General features: G+C 50.9%; 1 protein-coding gene across 3 annotated transcripts; it reads left to right on the plus strand.

Annotated features, from left to right (window-relative positions):
* Positions 1 to 1283: 1283 nt before the first annotated feature.
* Positions 1284 to 22512, plus strand: Lhx2 (LIM homeobox 2). 3 transcript variants are annotated; one of them, XM_013021342.1, is made up of 6 exons: positions 2032 to 2106; positions 2843 to 2881; positions 3681 to 3883; positions 4771 to 5178; positions 10525 to 10723; positions 21583 to 21870. In XM_013021342.1, exons 1-6 carry the CDS (start codon positions 2032 to 2034, stop codon positions 21868 to 21870), a joined length of 1212 nt encoding a protein of 403 aa, XP_012876796.1. The 3 variants fall into 3 exon arrangements, with proteins under 3 accessions (XP_012876794.1, XP_012876795.1, XP_012876796.1); XM_013021340.1 differs by lacking the exon at positions 2843 to 2881 and having other exon boundaries at positions 1284 to 2151; positions 4771 to 5174; positions 10518 to 10723; positions 21583 to 22512; XM_013021341.1 differs by lacking the exon at positions 2843 to 2881 and having other exon boundaries at positions 1513 to 2151.
* The last annotated feature ends 332 nt before the right edge of the window (positions 22513 to 22844 follow it).

Here is a 22844-nt window from a genome sequence, read left to right on the forward strand (position 1 = left end):
TTTGTGCTGCCTCAGATCTGTACCCTGTAAGCTGCAGAGATCTTGGCTTTCCATGTACTGAATGCCAGCAAGCAAGTCACTTCAGATAGACCCCTTTACCCTCCTCTACACAGAATGAAAACAACCTCCAAAATGAACCCAGGAAATAGGACTCAGTAGCTGACGTGCTCATTTCTATTTTTCTCTACAATCACTTTTTTTACTTCCTAAATCCCTGCTCCATTAGACACCTGGGTATTACCCCTCCAATCCCACAAGAGACGCTAAGGTCGAGTCTCAAGTCTGGAGCTGGGGCTGGCAGCTGGGATTTAGCCAAAGGCTAGATCGTTAGCCCAAGGTGGGCTGGTGCAGCCAGCTGCCTGGGCTGGATCCTCATATCACCAGGTCGAGGTACCTCGGAGTCCGAAAGTTTTAACCAGAGAGGGAAAAGAAGCAGTGATGAAAGAATTTGGAATACCTACCATGTTGCAGGCAGTTTATGTATCTGTGATCTCTTTCATTCATCACATCTGTGCATGCAAGTGGACCTTCTTGTTTCCCTTTGAAAGACTCAGAAATGAGCTAAGGGAGAAATAGGCTGTGTCATTTGCTTAAGATTTCCTTGCGTGTAAATGAGAGAGCTAGGATTTGAGCTCTTTGCTTTTCAGAGTTCTTAAAGACATGCTTTTAAAGTACACTTTTCAGGGTGTAGCAAGAGGAGCTATCCACTCGGCCGTCGATTGGGCCTTAGTTTGCTTGGAGCGAGGAATGCTAGCTTGCTCCCGCTGGCCCTCTCCTTTCGGGCTCAGCTGGGTCCCCAGGAGGCCTGGGCGGCCGTCGGCAGCCCGCGGCGTGAAGCCTGGGCCGAAGGCCCAGCTCAGTGGGAAGTGGCCAAAGGCCCTTGCAACTGCCCCAGGCCTGCCTTCACCGGCCTCCCCAGACAGTGCCTGAGGCCAAGGGGAGACTCTTCGAGCATCCTTTGGCTGTTCCTTCTTAGGATGGAGACAGCCAGGAGAGAGGATTTAATTTTCCTTCCCGATGAAATCTCAGGAAACTGTTCCGTAGCTTAAAAACTCCAAACCCCGCGCTCTCCCTCCTCCCTCCCTCCCGCCTCCTCCTCCAGCCTCGCCCACCAGCTCCCACCATCTCTTCCCTCCTCTCCTCCTCTCGCCTCTCCCCTCCCTCTCCCGCCTTTCCGGAGCACGCGCTGCCAGGGCCTGGGGCGCCGGGTGGCCAATGGCACGGCGGCAGGACGTGATGTCAGGCGCGGCTGTAGAAAAGGCGCGGAGGCTTGCGCTGGCGCGGACTGCAGAGCCGGGGCTGGGCTCGGCGCGCGCTTGGAGAGCATTGCGCGCGGCTGGGCCCGCGGCCGGCGGCTCCTCCTCCCACTCTGCTCCTCCTCCTTTTTCTCCTCCTCCTCCACCTCCTCCTCCGCCACCTCCTCCTCTTCCTCCTCCTCCTCTCCAATTCTCCCGGTGGCTCGGCTCGGCTCGCTGGCTTCGGTGAAACCCCTACTCCAGTCACCGACTCAGCGCCCAGGAGGGTCGCCTTTGGCTGAGGGCACACCCCAGGGAGAGGAAGGGTCCCGGCATCTGGGCCGCCGCGGGCACCTAGCTGTTCCTGGGTGAACCCCGACCACAGCCGTCGCCGCCAGGGGCAGAGTTTGCGCCCCTGCTTTGCGCCCTAGGCGCCGAAACCCGGCGGGCGATGCCCGCGGCGTGAAAGCGCCCACGGCGGGCGCTGACCTCTGCCCTCTTCTCCCGTCCCCCATCCCCGCCCCGATCTCGGTGCTCTGGTGACCCTGGCTTTGGCGCCGCCGCCCAGGCGCCCCGCGATGTAGCTGCCCCCCACGCCTCGGCGGGGAGGCGTCCTGGCCCGCGGGTGCCCGGGGCCCGGAGCCCGGCCTGGGGGCGCAGCCGAGCTCGGGCGGGGCCGGGGCCGTGGTGGCGATGCACTGGGCCCGTTAGCGCCCGGAGCGCCAGGCAGCTGAGGCGGAGGGGCAAGCCCTTCGTCGGAGGAGTCGCGCCCCCCGGCCCCGCCGGTCCCGCCGTGATGCTGTTCCACAGTCTGTCGGGCCCCGAGGTGCACGGGGTCATCGACGAGATGGACCGCAGGGCCAAGAGCGAGGCTCCCGCCATCAGCTCCGCCATCGACCGCGGCGACACCGAGACGGTAGGCGCGCGGCTGTGGAGTTGGGACTGAGAGCTGGGACCCGGCCGGGTCGGTCAGCCCTTCTGCTCCCCGAAGTTTGGGGGAGAGTCCTTCGTGCCGCACGGGACTGAGCGCTTGGGGGAATCTACGGACAGCATGCAAGGCCCGGAGCTCCAGGCTCGGGAGCAACCGGGCAGCTGGGGTGGAGAGGGAAACGAGGTTGAAACCGAAATCTCAGCCCCCCCCCCCCGGGTGGAGGCGAGCGTTTCTCCCGAAGTGGGAGCAAGGTCCCACCCCGCGGCCCGGGCGACTCTCTTCTCACCTCGCCGGGGCGCTCAGGTCTCCCACCGCCTCCTTTCCACACTCGGCTCCTCCGGGCTGCCGGCGTCGCCGCCGCCCGCGCCTCCTGAGAAGGGTGAATCAGCCGGGAGCCCCGGGCTCCAGCCGGCTGAGGTCGCTCCCCGTCTCCTGGCACTCGGGGATCCCTTCCTAGCGCAGTTTCTGAGACTGTAGGCTTCTGGGCCAGCACTTTTCGTTGATTGTGTCCCGGCGCCTCTGGCCGGCCGGACTTGGCCAGACCCAGAGCTGGGAGTTCAGGCTCTGGCCTGGCTCTCACTGGCGGAAGGAGACCGCATTTGGGTTTCTATACCTGGCTCCCGCCTCCCAGTCCCACATAGCCAGTATCTGGCCCCAGACCTCCCCCCACCCCCAGGCCAGACCGGCCGACGCTGCCCAAGTAGCGGGCCCAGAAGTGACCTTTAGAGGCCCAGGAGGTGTGGAGCGTGGCCGAAGCGTCTCTGGTAGTTCGGAGAGTAAGAGCTGCAGCCTAGTGGCCTTTCAGTCTCCAAGCGCCCCCCCTCCCCCTTAAACCTTCTGCGCTCCTCATTTTGGTCAGGGAAGGGTTGGGTTTAAGCCTGCACTTTGAGACTTTGGAGGGTGCCTTTGCACCCCCACTTATATACCAAGACCTAAGAGGGCCCCAGCCTGGTGTGGCAGAAGAACCAGAAGTTGCCCGACTTGCCCAGGCCTAAAACCTTTGGTCCATGGATTCACAGATCATCTGGGATGGGGACCAGGAACTGTTGCCTCTGGAAAGAGGAGGCTGCATAGAAAGTGACTTTTAATGGTCACCATATCCCGTTTCTGGGGCCCCAGTTGGGGAACTCTTTAAGAAACAGTTTGAGGAGTTATCCTGGAGGGATTGAATGGGATTACCAAGGCTCTCTCTGTCCCTTGTCAGAGCCTGAGCCTTTTTTTGGGGGGGGGGAGAAAGGGAAAGGAGGACAGGAAGAGAGAGACCTAAGGCTGGAGAAGAGGATCCTGGGGCTTAGGCCCGTGGCTTCCTAGAGCTGGGATGGCTAAAGGACTTAACCACTACATCCTGGCCTTTTGGGGCAGAGGCCTCTGGCTGCCTGTCTGGTGAGCCTCTTTAGGTGTTCTAGGCTAGCTCAGGCCACTGACTGACCCAGCTGTGGGTGTCAGTTTCTTGGTGTGGAGCAGCCACAGGCTGACACAGGCACGGCGGGTCTCCCGCCTTCCTCCCTCTGCAGACCATGCCTTCCATCAGCAGTGACCGTGCTGCGCTGTGCGCGGGCTGCGGGGGCAAGATCTCCGACCGCTACTACCTGCTGGCGGTGGACAAGCAGTGGCACATGCGCTGCCTTAAGTGCTGCGAATGCAAGCTCAACCTGGAGTCCGAACTCACCTGCTTCAGCAAGGATGGCAGCATTTACTGCAAGGAAGACTACTACAGGTAGCCCCCTATCCAGCGCCACTAGCCTTCAGATCCCCCCTCCTCATCAAGCTGGCCCCCTCCTTTCCCACCAGTCCCCAAAGAGGTTATTGTATTCAGGACCTTTCCCCACCAGCACACCAGGATGAATATCAAGCAGCAATATGGGTAGCTTTTGGAAAGGCTCATCAAGTGGAGGGCACCAGAGAAAAGCAGATATTGTTCCCTTCAGAGCTTAGATAATATGTAAGCTTGGGTGTGTGTGTGGGGGTTCTTGTACCCCTCCCCTTTGGAATGTTCTTGGGTCAACAGGAAAGGATAGACATCCTCTGAACCCCAGGCAAGCCTGGGTTGGGTGTAAAACAAAGTTGGAGGGACAGATGGGGTAGCTGTGTATTTCTGGATCTCTGGGGGGAGATGGGCACAATTAAAGAGCCAGAACTAAAGAATTAAAAGAGTCACTGAGGCTCCACCGTGCCCTCTTTCTCCTCCTCTCTAGGTTAGGGTTAGGGTCTTTTTATACTTTGTTCTGTGTGTCTCTGTGTTTCTTCTTATTTGGGTTAGAGGTTTCCCAGACGCTAGTCTGGAGAATGGGGCCAGAAGTTGAGGAAGGGGTAACTGGGGGTTCTTTACTGCCCTCTTCCAAATGAAAGCTTTTCTAGGACTTGCTCAGACTATTAGATCAAGTAGAAGCTTTGGTAGATGTGAAAAAAAATAAAAGATAGATGCAGGCCTGGGTCTCAAAATCTAGTTCCCTTTCACCAGCCCATTCTCCAAATAAAGGGCAGGCTGTCCATCTTAAGGATCGGATTTTCCCCCAGTGACTGCAGCTGCACCTGGAGGAGGGATGGTGGGGGGGATAGTGAACCATTTGTCCCTACAACGCCCTCCCTCCATGGTCCCTACAGGCGGTTCTCTGTGCAGCGATGCGCCCGCTGCCACTTGGGCATCTCGGCCTCGGAAATGGTGATGCGTGCTCGGGACTTGGTTTATCACCTCAACTGCTTCACGTGCACCACATGTAACAAGATGCTGACCACGGGTGACCACTTCGGCATGAAGGACAGCCTGGTCTACTGCCGCTTGCACTTCGAGGCACTGCTGCAGGGCGAGTACCCCGCGCACTTCAACCATGCCGACGTGGCGGCTGCCGCTGCAGCAGCCGCTGCAGCCAAGAGTGCAGGATTAGGTGCGGCAGGGGCCAACCCACTGGGTCTACCCTACTACAATGGCGTGGGCACTGTGCAAAAGGGGAGGCCGAGGAAGCGCAAGAGTCCAGGCCCTGGGGCGGATCTGGCAGCCTACAATGCTGGTGAGTTCGAGGTGCACCGAGTGCCCCCCGTCGGGTTGGGGGAATATGTATGGTGTGGACAGCATGGAGGGTATCTTAGTGAGCTGGGCATATAGGGGGTACTCTGGCCAGCCAGGCCCTGAGCACCAGATGGCCTGCAGAATGGATTATAGCCCTCTAGGCCAGCCCCTGCATGCTCAAGGGTACATACAGGACAATATGCAAAACCTCCTCTCTGAAAAATAATTTTTTGGAGGCAGTTTTGGGGTTTGGACCTTTTCACCCCGCCTTGCATGACAGAAAGTGCCAGGGTAGAGAAAGGATGGCAGCGTGGACACTGAACAGGCTCTGAGGTGGTGCAGTCAAGGGCCAGAGCTGTGGTGGTGGTGGTAGAGCTAGGCAGGACAGCAAGGGTCCCAAGGGAATGGGCTGGTGGTGGCCGAAGGCACCAATAAGCTTGGCGCACAGCCCGGTGCTGTGAAATGTCCTGGGGGCAGCTGGCTGGGGGAACGCTGGCTCTGGAACCTTTAATGAGCTGGGACTCTTGGTCCTTGTGCAGGGGGGCCAGTCCTTCCACACCACCAGGTCTTCATGGGCTCCTTCTGAGTTCCTGGCGCCTGCCCTGCCGGGGTGAGGGAGGAGACTGGAGCAGGCCTGGCCTGGCCTTGGGGGCAGAGAGGGGGGGGTATATGTGTTCGCAGTGGAGGGTCGGTTCGCATTTCTGGTGTCTTTGAAAACTAGCCCCCCACCCCCCCGTTTCTGCCCTTTCCCGCACCCTCCCGGCTGAAGACAGCAGCGGAGGTTCTGAGGGCCAGCAAATTGAACCGTTAACATCTGCCCGAAGTTTGCAGGTCCCGGAAAGGTTTATGACTCTCCGGGCTTCCGAACTAGAGTTTATTTGCAATTATTTTCTCTCTTTCGTTTGCGACAGCATCAGATTCTGCAGATTTAGTTTTCTTCCTCCTTTTCCTCTTAGTCTAAGGCACAAGTTGGTTTAAAAACAACAACAGACCCAAGACTTTAGAGGGGCTACTGCGGGGAAGAAGTCAGGATTGTTTTGATCTTAAAAAAAAAAAGGAGAGAGATAGCCTGAGTTGGCTGGGGGAGTGGGGCAGGAGTGGGGGTCTACTGGAGTGGGTCTCTTTTCGCTCCAACGAAATTGCTTGTTAAGAGAATTGTGGAGCTGAACTGCAAGGAAATGCGGCCGGCGATCTGGTAAATGGTGAAGAGGCAGAGAGGCTCAGCGATGTACGATTTGCCATTCTCCAAAATTTCCGTCCCTCATCTCCCAACGGCTCGAAAATAAAAGACTAAATCTAGTCCAGGCCCGTGCCTGTTTATCAAGTGGGGTCAGCTTGGATAGGAAGCAGAGCTTAGAGCTTTTTTTTGGGGGGGGGGGAACTCCCTTTCAGGGAATCTGGTGGTTGGGGAGTGGTTTGTTTTCCTGGGCACACAGGTTTATCAGCCTGTTTGGAATTATGCAAAAGGAGAAGGTTTAGATATGTATTTTTGCGGTTTTGTTTTTGTTTTTGTTTTTTTGCCTTTCACCCTTCACCTTCTCCGTGAGACCCGGGGCAGATGGGGCTGGAAACTTGAGTTTCAGGCAAGCTGGCACCTCGCAACCTAGGAGCCCCTTAGTCTACCAGCACAGTTTCTTTTGGGCCCCATCTCTTTCTTTTTCTCGTCTTTCCTTTTTCCCGGTGCCTTTGCGCGCGCGTCTCCGGCCTTGTCCCGGGGCTCCCGGTACTCGAAGGAAGCAACGGCGGGAGGCCGGCGGGCCGTGGCGGTGCGGCTCGCTTATTCGGGGCTCCCGGGACAAAGTTAGAAAAAGAGGGTGACTCCTAGCCCTCGCGGGGGCCGCGGTCAGGCCTCCCTAGGTCCGGCTCCCGCCCCTCCTTCTCCTCCGGACTCCGGCTGGAGAGAATGGCTGCGGAGCGGGCCGTGGGGGCAGCGGGGCTCGGAAAGCCGGGACGCGAACCGCGCGCTGCGGACGCACGGCAGTGTGCAGGGATCGTGCCCGTGCGCGTGTGGGTCCGGGCTTCCGATTGTGAGAACCGCCCCCTCCCCGGGCTTGTTCGTGGGAACTGTCCCGCATCCAGGGGCCAGGCACCCGGCACTTTGCAATGCCGATCTCTCTGGAGGGACGGTCCTGCCAAGGGCGACTGAGCTGGAGGCCGAGTGGGAAGGGGCGCCCCGGTGAGGGGAAGGACAAGGACCGCTCGGGCTGCGGGGAGGGGACCGGTAAGCCCTTCTGGGGCCGTGGGGGGGGGGAGACCCGCACTCCTCCTGGTGCCCCTCTGGTCCGGGAGCTGCTGCCCCAGTTCCGGAGGCCAAACTGAAACCTCCCCCACACCCGAGCGGGGCTGCGGTGGGTCAGGGGTGCCCGGGAGCCCGCCGGCGCCGGCCGGGCCGCGGTCCGGCCACGCACTTCACTCCGGGGGTTTGCGCGCCACGGCTGCAGGAGTCCCGCGCAGACCCGCCGGACGCCCCGGCCTCCCCAGCCCCAGCTTTTTGTGTGTGTGTGCCTAGCTGCGTAATTACTGATTTGATTCCAATCCATTATTTAGACAATTGAACCTACAATCTCGTCTTTAGTAAAATGAGGCGAAGTCAGATTTGATTACAGGTTCAGTCCCAGCGACAAGAGCTCGAAACCCGATGGGTTAATAACAGATCACGAGTAAATTATTCATGATTTTACGAGCTCTTTAGCTCCATTGAATCGGCCTAATTGAGAGGAAAAAAAAAAAGAAGAGAGAAAGCCTGGGTCTTCCCCCTCTCCTCGGCCCCTCGCCCCTCCCCGGATCCGATCTTGGGGAATCTCAACCGAGGGGGGGACCCCCAGGCACTGGGGGCAGGAGTGAGGGGGTCAGGGCGCTGGCCAAACCTGGGCCCCTAGGCCACCTCCTCCACCCCACGCCTTCCGCAACCGAAGCCCCCTGGCCCGGCCAGATGGCCTGGGCCGAGCCACCTTGGGTCGATTCTTCCCTTCCTTCCCTCCTCTCTTCTTTTTGGTTCCTTTACTCCCAGGCCAATAACATCTTTCGCCGGGACCCTGGGATCCAGGTCTATCACCCTGGCCACATATCGCCCCCTCCACCTGTCCTTATTTATTTCGGTTTTTATTACTATCTCCCTGGTTCTCCTGGTCTCCACAGCCCTCTAGCTTTCCTCTTTTTCTGCCACTCCGTTCATTTTTTTCTGTACTTATCCTCTCCCATTTTCGATCTCACTCCTCTCTGTCTTTCTACCTCTGTGTTTCTTTCTTCTCTGCTCTTCCCCCCTCCCTGCTCCGTCCCCTCCTAGCTTCCCCCCCTCTACAGGCCTCACTCAGGGCACATCCCTGGGGCCCACGGGGCGCTGGGGTCCCCACGGAGCTCATTAACAGCAGAGCTGCCCAGGTGGGGGCTGGGTGGAGGGCTGGGCCCTGAGATCCCCTGTGTGGAGACCTGCCCCACCCCTATGGAGCTGGGGACTTAGGGAGGGAGGAGGGTCACCTCCTCAGCTGGCTCAGTACAGCATCCTAGGATGGGATCTGGAGTCTGCTCTGATCCAGTCTAAATCTTACATTCTGGGTGCTCTAGGTGGAACACCGGTTGCGGAAGTGGGGTGGGGGACCTGCCTGTGGTGGAAAGGGACCCTGAGTTAGTGTAGTCCCTAGTTTACAGCTTCACATTTGCAAGACCTTAATCTTGCAAATTTTCTCTACATGGCTGGGTCAACCTGGGCAGGGGAAGAGTGAGGATATTTCTCAGGTAGCCAGCCTACCCTGTTAAAATGCAGGATAGCCACTTAAATTTGAATTTTGGACAAAGAATAAGTGAAAGGTAAATAAAAGTTACATCTCGTGCAGGATTTGAATTTTAAATAAATACTTTTTAGTATATGTGTATATGCTAGGTAATATTTGAACTTCAGATATATGAGTAAGCTTTTCTTTTTAGAGCATAGATGTGTTCTATGTAGTATTTGAACTTTAGCTAAACAAATAAAACTTTAGAATAAATAGGTCCTATTCAATCTTTGGGACACAGAGTAAAAATTAATTTGTTATTTATCCAAATTTTAAATTTAACAGTGTAGCTTGTAGTTTTATTTGCTGAATCTGACACCTCTATTAGAGGCAAATAATATGGCACAAGTTCCCCGCTTTAGGGTGACTGAGCTGGAGCCTTCTTTAGGGCTTTCTCCAAAGCACAATGCGGGGATTCTGTAGGACCCCATCAGCCTGAGAGCCAAGGACCTAGAGTTTCTTCTCTACCCAAGCTCCAGCAAGGCTCCTTCTGGATGGAGACAAGTTCACTAAAGAAGTCTACTTTATCCATCCAGCTTCCTTTTGTAGTTAGGGATAGAAATGGGATTCAAATGTTCAGTTCAATCTAGGTTCAGCGGACCCACTGGTGAGCAAGTGGCTTCATTTCTCTTAACCTTGGGTTCTTCAACTCTTAAAAGGGGAAACATAGTGCTGGCACAATGACTTTTTTAAAGTGAAATATAAGATAGGTGTCTAGAATATGTTAATTTCTCCCTCCAAGATCCTTTCCTTTTTTAGTAAGAACTCTACCACTCTCTGTGAGACAGGCACAGTTCACTTCACTTCACTTCCCAGAGCTTCATTTGTTTTGTTTGTAAAAGTAGGAAACCACCACCTCACGGGGCGAGCAAGCAGGGCAAAGCGGTGACGAATAAACTACAAAATGCAACTTCCAACCTTAGGCCCAAGTGCCTGAAGCCCAGGGGTTACTCAGTACTTTGGGGTGTGAGAACTAGTGGAAATGAAATGAATATGAGGTCCTATGTTAATCAGTGACTCCTAGGTACCAGTGCCAGACCCTGGAGCGGGGAGATGGAGACAGCTGGTTTTTTCCTTGGAGAACGTGGGGAAAACAGGAAGTGTACGCTCAGAGTCTTGAGCTGCTAGGTCCATGGTCAAGTGTCTTCCTTTTCTGAATATCGGTTTCAACATCTGTAGTAAGGAAACATATACCTGGTTCCTGAGATAGTTTTAAGGGTTGAGTGGAAATGGGAAGGGAAGGGGGAAGTCTTTTAGCACATCCAGAATCCAAGAAGCCAAAAACAAGTTGTAGCTGTTATTTCCACAGCTGCTACTTTGATTATTCTTGTAATGCAATGGTTCAGAATGGTTTGGTAGCTGCATTTCCCAGGTCAGCAATCCCGAGCAAGTCATGCTCTTGGTTCTTCCTTTTCTCCATCTATAAATTGGGGATCATATGTCCATTTCAGTGGGGTAAGCACTCAACATGGTCAGAAATGCTTCAGAGTGGGTGGAGAGGATGTGGACTTGGCATTGGCGAGCCGACAGGGTCAGGAAATTTCACCTGCCGCCTCTGCATCCTTCCCCAGCACTGAGCTGCAACGAGAATGATGCGGAGCACCTGGACCGCGACCAGCCCTACCCCAGCAGCCAGAAGACGAAGCGCATGCGCACCTCCTTCAAACATCACCAGCTTCGGACCATGAAGTCTTATTTTGCCATTAACCACAACCCCGACGCCAAGGACTTGAAGCAGCTCGCACAAAAGACCGGCCTCACCAAGCGGGTCCTACAGGTCAGCGGGGTTGGGGTGCCACCACAGCTGGGGTCCGAAGCTCACACCCGCCATGGCCTTGGCAGAACCTTCCATCCTAGGTCTGCCTTCTTCTTTCTCCCTTTCTTCAGCTCCTCTTTGAATTTCAATCTTGAATTTTTCTTTTAACTGCCATCTTCCCTTTCAGTTTCTGGAAAACTTTCTGTGTGGGTCCTCTGTCTTCTCTGTCTCTATACTTGGTTTCTTGCTATAAATAGTTTATAGTGACTATTGGTTAATCAAGTGACTCTCAACTATGTTCACACCAGGTGCCAGCACTTCAAGCCCGCCTGTAATCTAGTTACTCAGGGTACTGAGATCTGAGGACTATGGTTCAAAGCCAGCCCAGGCAGGAAGGTCTGTGAGACTCTTATCTTGAATTAACCAATGAAAAGCCAGAAGTGGAGCTGTGGCTTAGATGATAGAATATCAGCCTTGAATGAAAAAGTTCAGGGACAGTGCCCAGGCCCCGAGTTCAAGCCCCCATGTAGACACACACACACACTCACACACACACACACACACACACATGCATACACACTCACACAAAGTTCGATCATTTCAGATCAATCCAGAGCCCTCCCCTTTTGCTACCATGGGAAGACATCTCTGCAAGGTGGCTTGTAAACACCTGCTCCTTGCTGTCCCTATTACTCTCTCTAGTTGGGTTTCTTTCTGACCTCTATCTCTCTCTTCTTTTATTTTTTTTTCTGCCATCTCTCTAAATCTATTTCCTGCTTTATTTATTTGGTAGTTAGCTGCCTCCCAGACTTCCTAGGAAGCCAGTTTGGTGACAGCGTGGTATGCCACAGAGCCTCTGGGTTGGATTGCCTGGTAGAGTGTGTCTTAGCACCTCAGGGTACTCTTAGTCTGAGTAGAATCACTTTTGTATCTATGAAGGAACTTACTTGATAGACAGGATACAGAACTTTCACCAGAATTCCATAGCCCCAAAGATATCGGGAACTCTAGCCTGAGGGAGGTTTCTTGCTTTTGTATAACCCAAGCTTATGGCACCGGCTTCAGCCAATAATTTTCAAATCTTCTGCTCTTTCTCTTGCTCATTTTGGGGTGCTGTGAAAGCTGCTGAACTCTTTAAGCCTCAGTGTCTCCACATGTGAAATGTGCGCAATGAATGACCTGTGCGGCAGTGTGAGGAGGAGGGGGAGCCACCGGGGTGATGTCAGTGTCTACTGCTCAATGGATGCTAGCTAATAATGACATGAATCACTTCATTAGCTGGAACTAACTAATGTCTATGAATCATCTTCTGGTGGCTAGTCCTCAGTTTCCCCTGTCATACAAAGCAGGGGAAACTTAGTAGCAAATTTAACAAGTTTATTTTTCAAGGCATGTGGCAAGGGTGATAGTGATGTATTTTTTTCCCCTGTGGTACTGGGGTTTATACTCGGGGCCTCATGTTTCCTGGGCAGGAGCCCCATGGGATGAGCCACACTCCATGCAATGTGCATTTTAGGTAAGAAAAACAGAGATGAAATTAACTGACCCGGAGAGCTCAAGGCGGTGAGGTCCATGCCATTCTGACCCACCCTTCAGCTCCATGTTCCAAAGACCAAGTCTGGAAGGTGATGCTGAGAGAGTGACAGTGACAGACCCACTTCAGAGGCTGCACAGTTGACCTAAGAAAGGTCCTGTGAGTCTGTCAGAAAGCAGACCAAACCAAAACTTGTGTGGGGTGACGGCAAGGGCGGGTTGGGATTGTGCCCAAATGCAGATCAGGAGTCAATAGTGCCCTGATCGCCGTAGGACTGCTGGCCTTTGATTGGGGCAAGAGAGTGGAGGGAGGGCCAATGGAATGCCAGTTCACCTCTCTGAACCCACCCCTCACATTGGGGGCTGAGTCTTGGCTGCCCTTAGTACCATTGCCCTGGGTTCTTGGGCAGTCACTGACACAAGGTCTTCAGGGCCTTAGTACCACTGGTCTGTTTCCTTCAGATTTTGCTTCTTAGGTCAGGGACTGTCCTTGGAACCCCTTCAGTCCTGGGCCAGTGTGGCCTGAGGACTTTTCAATGGTTAATGGGATTGTTTGCCTCCCCTCTATCCAGATGCTACGCAGAGTATTGGGAGATGAGGTGGGCTCAGTTGTCAGTGAGTCTGTGAACAGAGACTTGGAGTCAGGCAGAGTGGGTTCAGGGATACCTGGGCTCAGTTGTCTGACTGTGTGTCTTGGAAAAATTAGTTACTTTTCCTGAGCCTTCGCTTGCTTGACTGTAAGAAGGGTACCATGAGAACCCAGATGGGGGAGACTCTCGTTTGTCCTGATTAAAATAAACAGAGTCAGTACCCATGGTTTACTCTTGAGTATCAGGTGAGGAGTTGGTCTCTGTTAGCCTGACTTAGGAACAAGTCAGATTTCCAACCTAGTTCTCTTTTATTCTGTCATCTAACTAAATATCCCTGTAGAAGTCCATCCATTAGCTACAGAGTCCCACATAGCAGTCCTCTCCCTTTGTGAGATCAATTAGGAAGGCTAATGGGGGAATCTAGAGGGGAGATCACCCATCCACTTCCTGTGTCCAGCAGTATGATCTCATTGAGGACTGGATGATTTCTGTTTGCCCACACTCACATTTTGTTTTGTAAGTAACAGAGCTGGACTCAGTACTGTCTGACCAATGCATGTAGGTAAGGCTTTCCCCGCTGAGCCAACCCAGCACCAATGTCTCTGAGTGTAAGCATCACTTAGGACCTGTTATGTTCCAGGAGAGTCGGAAGGCAACACTGTTCTCTCCTTCCTTTCCAGGCCTCAACTCTTCTGCACACATCCTTAATGAGATCTAACAGCATAGCTTCTCACCATTATGCAGTAATTTGAAAAGCATCTTTCTAGCCACCTTACCTTAATATTTTCCTGCCTGTTTTACAGATGAGATGCTTAAGACCTGCTAAGATGAAGTGATTTGTTCCAGATTACAGGCATTGGTTGGGTGGGGCTTGCTCACAGTTTCCCTGACTGCTGGTGGGATATCTGGAGAACCGGAGTGGGAACAGTTGGAAGGCAGGGCAGATGGTAAAATGGCTTTGGAAGCTAATAGACTGGTTAAATGCTCTTTGAGTTAGTTATCAGCAGTGGGCTTTAGGTCCTTTGAATCTTTTCTCTCCATATCTGATTCCTTATCTGCAAAAAGGAAGGAATCTGGCAACGAATGGGACAGCTCCAGCATGGTGCTTGCTGGGACTCGTGTTAGGTGTCCTTTTGTAAAATTCATTCCCATGGGCATAGTGGTACATGCTTGTAATCTCAGCACTTGGGAGTCAGGGGTAGGAGGACTGTGAAGTTGAAGCTAGCCAGCCTGAGCTAAATAGTGAGACTGGAAATGTAGTTCATTAATAGATCACTGGTCTAGCCGGCCATTCCTAGCACCACAAAAACAATTCCTCATTACTGATTTTAGACCTTGGATGCCTCCTAGAGGTCTCTCCCCTAAATTCACAGCCCATCTCAACTCCTCAGAGAGAGTTTACCTGAGTCAAGGCTGAGATTGAGCTGGGTTCCCAGATGTAGAGGATATGTGCTTCTAGGCTATCAGTGAATCTAATGCGTGGCATCCCTGTTGGAATTTGGAGTCAGCGCACCTGAGGTTCAAATTTAGCTCTCCCACTTAATGGTCAGTGGCCTCATCTGTAAAATGGGGATGACAGTAATACCTTACCAAGAGTCTGTAAGGAGTGCATGAAATGACATAATCTACAGAGTATCTATTAGGGACAAGGCGCACAGTCCTCTCACATTCATACAGCAGGGTTCTCCGATTCCAAAGTCCTTTCCCATGACACAGTGTGGCGGGGTGGTGACTTGTCCCCTTGCATCTAGTTGTAGAATACAATGGTATAGGTGAGGGTACAGTAAGGAGCTGGTCACAGGTACAAAGCAAAAACAGATAATCTCTCACTGATCATATAAAAAGTGATCACCTTCGTCGTCCTCAGCAGTATGGCAACTATGACACTCACATGCTTGTCATTGGGTAAGGAGACACACTGGTCCCTGGACAGAGGTCTGTTGTAACATTGAAGCCTTGCAAGTATGTAGAGACTGAACCTTTTCACACAGATGACTCTCATCCTTTTTTTTTTTTGTCTGTCGTGGGGCTTGAACTCTGGGCCTGGGCGCTGTCCCTCAGCTCTTCAGCGAGCTTGAGCCACAGTGCCACTTCCAGTTTTCTAGTGGTTTATTGGAGATAAGAGTCTCTGTCATTCATACCATTCACACCTAAAGACTGAATTTTATGTTTTAAAAATGAACTTCTCTCGCTACACAGAAGTAACAAAAATGGTAGTCAGTTTTGTATTTAGAAATGTATTGGTAGCAGGGATGTTTTCATAATTTTCAGAGATTATGCATTCTTCATGAATACTTTTGTATTGCTGCTTGCAAATATGCATTTCCAAACTTGACATATAGGTGTGAACAGTGTGTACCAGTTTGAAAAAAAAAAGAGTCTCACAGAATTTCCTGCCTGGGCTGGCTTTGAACCAAGATCCTCAGATCTCAGCCTCCTGAGTAGCTAGGATTACAGGTGTGAGCTACCAGCGCCCGGCTACTCTCATCCTTTTCTCTTCCTTGCTGGGGAGAGTATAGGAAGGCAGAATATCCACAATGGGGACAGGGTGATAAACTGATTGATTCGATGGGTGAAAAGTCTCCATAGGGACACTTTGAAAGGAAATGCATTTTAATCAACAGTTTGAAAACATTCTTCACATTACTAGTTGGTTCTCACTGACGGATGAGAATGCTGGAGCTGAGTTGAGTCACTTATGCTACAAATCTACTGATCTGCCTACTGATCTGCCTCAAGGCTGGGCAGGAGAATTCTCAGTCACCATGGAGAATCCTGTGGTGACCAGGACAGTGAACATGACCCTGGTAGAACACAAAGCCCAAAAGGAGTGTCACAAGGGGCTGTTTGCACAAGTGATCAGATCAACTACTTCATTTTTTCTGTGCATTTGGAATAGTCCATAATAAATAAATAAAATAAATAAAGGGCTTTAACTCAGAGCCTGGGTATTGTCCCTGAATTTTTTCACTCAAGGCTAGCACTGTACCACTTGAGCCACATCTCCACTTCTGATTTATGTGGCATGGTTAACTGGAGATAAGAGTCTCATGAACTTTCCTGCCAGGGCTGACTTCAAACCATGATCCTCAGATCTCAGCCTCCTAAGTAGCTAGGATTACAGGCATGAGCCATGGCACCCAGCAAACATTATATTTTAAATAATCCCAGGATCAAATAAATTTGGTAAATGCTTAAGAATGAATTGCTTTTTCTCTTGGAGGATGTTAGCATTAATGTAGACACTGAAAAGTCTTGAAAAGATTCAATTTTGTCTAATTGAACATTCCCAAGTTTTGTGATGTGTGTGTTTCCCAGTGCTGGGGATTGAACTCAGGGCCTCATGCTCTTGCTTGGCTGTGTTGCTCAGAGTGGGGACTCTACCTCCACTTCCATCTTTTATCTGGTTAATTGGAGATAAGAATCTCACAGTCTTTCCTGTCTGAGCTGGCTTCCAATTGCCATCTTCAGATCTCAGCCTCCTGAATGGCTAGAATTATACATGTGAGCCATCAGCACCTGGCAAACATTTTCCAAATTTCATTTGGCCACAGAGTTCTTACTTAACATTTAGTTAGTTTTGGTGTTGACAGTTGGATCTTTTACTCTTGGAAAATAAAATAAGATGAAGGTGCTGGGCAGAAAGAAAACTGCAGGTGCCACAGAGGCACACAGTGGACATGTAACACGGGGACCCAGGGTGGCAGAGGGAGGAGAGGCCTTCCTGGGGAGGAGGACTGGCTTCAGTATCTCCAGGTGCCTCAGTTTCCCCACTGTAAAATGGCCATTGTCTTACCTGCCATTTCCACAGGACTGTGCCGTGTGTTTTCTAGATCGTTTGACCTGAATCTCTCATTTTAGGGGAGAGGAGCTAAGAGTGATTCACCCAAAGCAGTCATAGGCCTGGGGCTAGAACTAAGGGTTCCTGATTTCTAATCTTGTGTGCTTATCACTTTTAGTTCTTTGAGAACAACTTAGAGAAATAAAGGTTTACAGAGTAACAGAACAGACATAGGATGGGTTAGCAAAATGGGCGTGAGTGTGTGTCTGTGTAAGAGCACAGACCCTGGAACTCAAGTATGCAGTTTGGAGAGGTTGAGTGAGGGTCCAGGGTCAGGACCCAGCCCACAGGATATGCATCTCAGGTCCACCTCCGACTGGCTCGGCCTCTGTCTCTACACTTGTAGCCTACATCATAGGATTGTTATAACGCGTCAATGAATTAATATGTTACAATGCTCAGAGCTTTGCTTAGACCATGAATGGCACTCATTTGCCTTTATTATTTTCTTTATGAACTGCCATTTTCCTGCCTTGTGCAAGTTATCATAAGATGCCTCTGTTGAGGCTTCTTGGTATGACTGTGCCAGGCTTTCTTTCATCCCATCTAATTGAATATTTTAGATGTAGCCATTAGTTTGATGTGATTTAAAAAAAAATCTGTAATGGGTGAGCACTGGTGGCTCATGCCTATAATCCTTGCTACTCAGGAGGATGAGCCCTGAGGATTGGGGTTCAGTGCAGGGGGGCTGGGAAGGTGGCTCAGTGGTAGAACGCTTGCCTTGCATGCATGAGGCCCTGGGTTCAATTCCTCAGCACCAAGCAAAAAAAAAAAAAAAAAGGCGGAAGTGGCGCTGTGGCTAAGTGGTAGAGCGCTAACCTTGAGCTGAAGAGCTGAGGGACAGTGCCCAGGCCCAGAGTTCAGGCCCCACGACCGGACCCTCCCCCCCCCCCAAAAAAAGCCAATCCAGGCAAGAAAGTCCATGAGACTCTTATCTCCAATAAACCACCAGAATACCAGAAGTGGTACTGTGTCTCAAGTGGTAGAGTACTCTCCTGGCTGAAGAGCTGAGGGACAGCGCCCAGGCCCAGAGTTCAAGCCCCATGACTGACATTCCCCCCAAATGCTATTATGGACATCTTTGAGCAGGAAGCGTCACCTTTTGGCTGGTGTCCTTAGCATGCCAGGTAGAGATTTGATGGGCCCAGTGAATATCTTGGTCTTTTTTTTTTGGCGGGGGGCAGGGGTGGAGGGAAGACTAGGATTTGGACTCAAGGCTTTGTGCTTACTAGACAGGTACTCTACTTCTTGAGCCATGCCCCTCACTCTTACTGTCCTGGTTATTTTTGCAATAGGTTCTCCTTTTTTGCCTGTGCTGGCATCGACTGTGATCCTCCTATTTATATTTCTATTTTGCTGAGATGGCAGACACAATCCAGCATGCCTGGTTATCTCTTTTTGTTGTTGTTGAGATAGGATCTCATGAACTCTTTCGCCAGCTTCCCATGTAGCCAGGAATTCAGGTGTGAGGCACCGCTCTGGGGCTTCTCCTTTCTGGGAAAGGTTTGCAAGCAAAACACAAGCTTGGACAGACAACTGATGCTGAGGAGGGGCAAGTCACAAGGGCGCTTTTTATCCACTCAGGACTTACTGAGGATCCACTCTGCACCATCTGATGAGTCTGTGTTGAACTTGGCCTTGTTGTCCTAAACACTCAGCTCCAGAACCACTGTGGAAGGCAGTTGAGTGAGAGAGGCAGCTGACCAGAGAGGGCTGTGGCTCTGAGAAGATGGGTAGGTGGAGCCATCACCTCCTTACCATGCATCCTAAGAAGTCATAGACATCATGTGGCATGCATGGGTCAATCCTCTTTCTCTTCATATATGGGGAAACTGAGGCAGGTGAAGACATAAGGGGCTAGCTCAAGGTCACTTGACTAGTCAGGGACCAGAAGATATATGCAGTGACCTTTCCAGTGTACCTAGTCACTTACTGGTTTATTGATTCGATTGTTCATTCAGTTATTCACTCATTCATTCATTCATTCACTTATGTACTGACTTCTTCAGGGTTACGTGGTAGGGAGATCTTCGATGTTTTATAACAAACACTTCTGGATTCCAAACACCTTGACTTCTGTGAGACCTTTGGCAAGTGACTATATTTCTCTGGGGCCTCTTTGAATTTGATATCTACAAAGTGGATATCCTGTGTGAACCCACATGATTGCTAGGTCACAGGGTTAGCCGGGGACAGCACAGGTTATAGGGCAGCAGCATGTGTGACAATATAAGGTGCAACATACATTTTAGCATTCCCATGCGCTCAACCACTGCCTCACAATCCATTTTTGGTGGTACTGGGATTTGAACTCAGAACCTAACACTTGCTAGGCAGGTTTCTACCACTTGAGCCATTCTCCCAAACCCTGACTCTTAATTGGTTCACAATCTGTCATATCCCTGGGATCATGAAAATGACTTGGGCAGGGCCTCTCCCCCAACCACTTCTTAGGAAGGGATTTTTTTTGAAACACGAAGAGAACATTTTGCTGAAAATCAAACCACCACATCCCCAGAGCAGCCTGGCTTTGAATCACTGGATATTTTTTTTTCCAGTCAGTTGTAGGGCTTGAACTCAGGGCCTAGGTGCTGTCCCTCAGCCTCTTTATGCTCAAGGCTAGCACTCTACCCCTTTAGCCACAGTGCCACTTCTAGTTTTTGTTTTTTTTTGTCTGTCGTGGGGCTTAAACTCTGGGCCTGGGCGCTGTCCCTCAGCTCTTGAGCTCAAGGCTAGCACTCTACCACTTCCCCCACTTCCGGTTTTCTGGTGGTTTATTGGAGATAAGAATTTCATGGACTTTCCTGCCCGGGCTGGCTTTGAACCGAGATCCTCAGATCTCAGCCTCTTGAATAGCTAGGATTACAGGCATGAGCCATTCGCGCCCGGCTTCACTTCTAGTGTTTGAGTGGTTAATTGGAGATAAGAGTCTCACGGGGACTTTTCTGCCCAGGCTGGCTTCGAGCTGCGATCCTTAGATCTCAGCCTCTTGAGTAGTTAATTTTACAGGAGTGAGCCACTAGCACCCAGCTGAATCCTGGATTTTTATATCCCAGATTTCCAGTGCCCTGGATTCCACCAGGCCAAGCAGATGGCCATGGAAGATAGTGTCATTGTTTACACATGCACTGTTAGGGCAACTCTGAGAAACAGCTAACAGCTGGCAGCCAGCAGCTTCCAGCCCTTCCCAAAGACCCGGAGTCCCTGAAGAACAGCAGGTCCCCTCCCAGGGCTCCCTACCCCTGGTACTAATGGAGGGCCATGTGCACAAAGGTCAGGACAGTGGCCAGGGGTTGGCACCAAGGCCTTTCTCATTATTGGCCTGCATAGAATTATGAAGACATCACTTCCTCTCTGGGCATCTCTGGGGGGCTTTCAACATCCATCTTCTTCTCCAGCAGCCATTGTCTGAGCCAAGATGGATACTGTCTTCTCTTGGCCTAGCAGAGAAGGACCTGCTGACCCTGCTGGGGTCAGAAGGGGTGGTGGGCTTGCTTCAGATAGAGTACCAGGGACAAACGTGCCTTCTTCCTAGAAGGATCCTAGAAGGATCCAGTGTGCCGGGGAGAAGGCTTCATTCCCCACTGCACTCCAGGACTTGTGACTGTGCTTCTAATTGAGTCAGGAAAACTGAAAAGGGGAAGTGGAGGGCTTGAGGCCATAGGCCCTTTGCAGCTGGGGTGGTCCCAGAAGAAGGAGGAAGGCCCATCTCACCCCTGCCTGAGACACTAAGAAGACAGACAGATGCAGACACATCTGGAAATATACAACTGGACACCTCAGTTGCCAGTTTAGAGTTCCCCAAGGCCTTTTGTTTTATGGGGAGGCTTCTGGCAGGCATTTCCTTTGTGCAGAGAAAAGGGAAGGGGCCCTGAATTTGCAAAGCACAACCCCTCCACCCCCACATTGGCTTGGGTTTCCTGGGCCTCCCCTAAGGTACCACATGGGCCTCAGAGCACAGTAGGCTGACTTGTGTTGGCAGGGTAGGATGGATGAGGGATGGGTACTGTACAGATGTGGGTGAAGGTACAGGTTGGATGGAACCAAGGAGAAAGGAAAGTAAGCCTGCAGTCTGTCTTACCCGCCTCTGTTGTTCAAAGCCTTGCTCCACCTCCTTCCTACATGGATGTCCAGTTGTGGTGGGCTGGGAGGGGTCTACCCATCTGACCCCCCATGTCTGCCTGCCTTGATACTTGAATCCCAGTGGTCCAGGAGAGCCTGTGGCCTCTCCAGCTGAATAAGAGGTAGCGGCCTCACTGATTTTCTTCCCCTTAGTGACTCCTTATTACTCTCTTACTCCTTATTGGCTGTCTCCTGTTTCTCTTGCTTTTCGTTCTAGTGTTTTCCAGACATTGAAAAATGGTGAAGATTTAATTGGTGTGTTGGCTCTGTCCAGCAGAAATGCGACATGAGCCACTTATTTAAATTTTCAAATTTCTAGACGTAAAAAAGAAACAGGTGAAATTAAGTTAAATAATATTATTTTGTTTAACCCAACACATCCAAAATACGATCTCTTCAACGTGAAATAAGTAAAAAAAAAATTTGCTAATAAAAATAGTTTACCTTTTTTTTTTTCCTGGTTAAATCTTCAAGTCTGTCAGGTATTTTTTTCCCAGTAGATCAGCCACATCTGGTTAGTGACGTTTCAAGGCCTCTGTATCAATATTTCAGAATGAGTTAGAAACTCCTAGCAGTAAGAGGAACCCAGTAATCACCAGTTTGAGCAAATGGAAATTGTTATTTTACTTGATCCAGGACAACATGTGATGACACCTGACTCTCTGGCCCCCCTCCCCCCTTGGGCCAGAGGAGGTGGCTTCGCATCCAGGCAGCACGGCAGCTTAAGCAGGCTGGGCTCCAGTTGGTGCCAGCCTTTCCTTAAACAGCCCTTCCCTCCCTGTCAACCCACGCAGGTCTGGTTTCAGAACGCCCGGGCCAAGTTCAGGCGAAACCTTTTACGGCAGGAAAACACGGGCGTGGACAAGACGACAGACGCAGCATTGCAGACAGGGACACCATCGGGGCCGGCCTCCGAGCTGTCCAACGCCTCGCTCAGCCCCTCCAGCACGCCCACCACCCTCACAGACTTGACTAGCCCCGCTCTGCCGACTGTGACGTCTGTCTTAACTTCTGTGCCTGGCAATCTGGAGGGTCACGAGCCCCACAGCCCCTCACAAACGACTCTTACCAACCTTTTCTAATGACTGGCGCTCCCGTTATCCCCCCAACCCTTCCCAACCCCAGCTCCATGATTTCTTTAAAAAAGAAATTATCTTTAGTTTGAATTCCAAGTGTATTTTAAAATAGAGGCTTTGAGCAACTAACCACATTTTTAGGATCTCGCCTGGAAAAAAAAAAAAACAGAGGAAAAAAAAAGTAAAATGAAATAATTGTGCATCCAGCTATCCCAGCGGTGTGAATTTTGAGGAATGAATTACTTGGAAGATCTATCTGCAAACACAACATTTGTGTCCATGTACAGTTTATGGACTGAGCGAGGAGAAACAACAAATAATTTAAGTCGGCTAGAGCTTCTGTATTTTTAAAGACTGCTACGTGCCTTAGGATTACTGTTTTATCTCCATACTTTGGACAACTTGTTCATTTTTTTTCTCTCCCTCTTTTTCTCTCTGTATATTTATGACCAGAGCAAAAATGTAAAAAAACAAACAAACAAAAAATAACAAAAAAAGTTTGTTACTTTGAATAGTCCTGAAAAAAAAAAAACAAAGGAAAAAAAAACCCTCCAACGGTTGCTTTGTTGTTTTAGAATTTTAAGGTGGAAGTCTGTTCGAATATCAGAATTTGTAAAATCTAACCAATAATAAAACCACTTATTGAAACAACTTGGTGCTGTCGCTGTTTTCACTGGCTGTGATTCTCACAGGACTGGAGTTTTCTGGTCCAGAGGTAACTTCCAGAATCATCATCATATTTAGCCAGTATTTATGAGGGGACCCCCTTTCTGTGCATCAGGCTTTGGGACTAGTTGTGTGGGAATCCAGAAACATCTGGAAGCTTCTATCTGGGATTGAGAGCAGAGAGTACAGACAAGGTCTTCGTGGGGGTGGAGGATATACAGGCAAGGTACCATTGGTTTTTGCACTTGTTTCTCCAAATATTTAATGAGCAGGTCCTGTGCATGTGTTCCATGGTGTTGGGGGACCACATGCCT

Source organism: Dipodomys ordii, unplaced genomic scaffold (genome assembly GCF_000151885.1).
Source record: "Dipodomys ordii isolate 6190 unplaced genomic scaffold, Dord_2.0 Scaffold55, whole genome shotgun sequence".
Classification (NCBI taxonomy): Eukaryota; Metazoa; Chordata; class Mammalia; order Rodentia; family Heteromyidae; genus Dipodomys; species Dipodomys ordii.

What these genes read in the sequence shown, in the direction of transcription:
- Lhx2 (XM_013021340.1), top strand. Translation starts at nt 2,032, where the DNA reads ATGCTGTTCCACAGTCTGTCGGGCCCCGAGGTGCACGGGGTCATCGAC. An exon ending in TGCAAGGAAGACTACTACAG is followed by an intron (nt 3,884 to 4,770) that starts GTAGCCCCCTAT and finishes TGGTCCCTACAG; the next exon opens with GCGGTTCTCTGTGCAGCGAT. An exon ending in TCTGGCAGCCTACAATGCTG is followed by an intron (nt 5,175 to 10,517) that starts GTGAGTTCGAGG and finishes ATCCTTCCCCAG; the next exon opens with CACTGAGCTGCAACGAGAAT.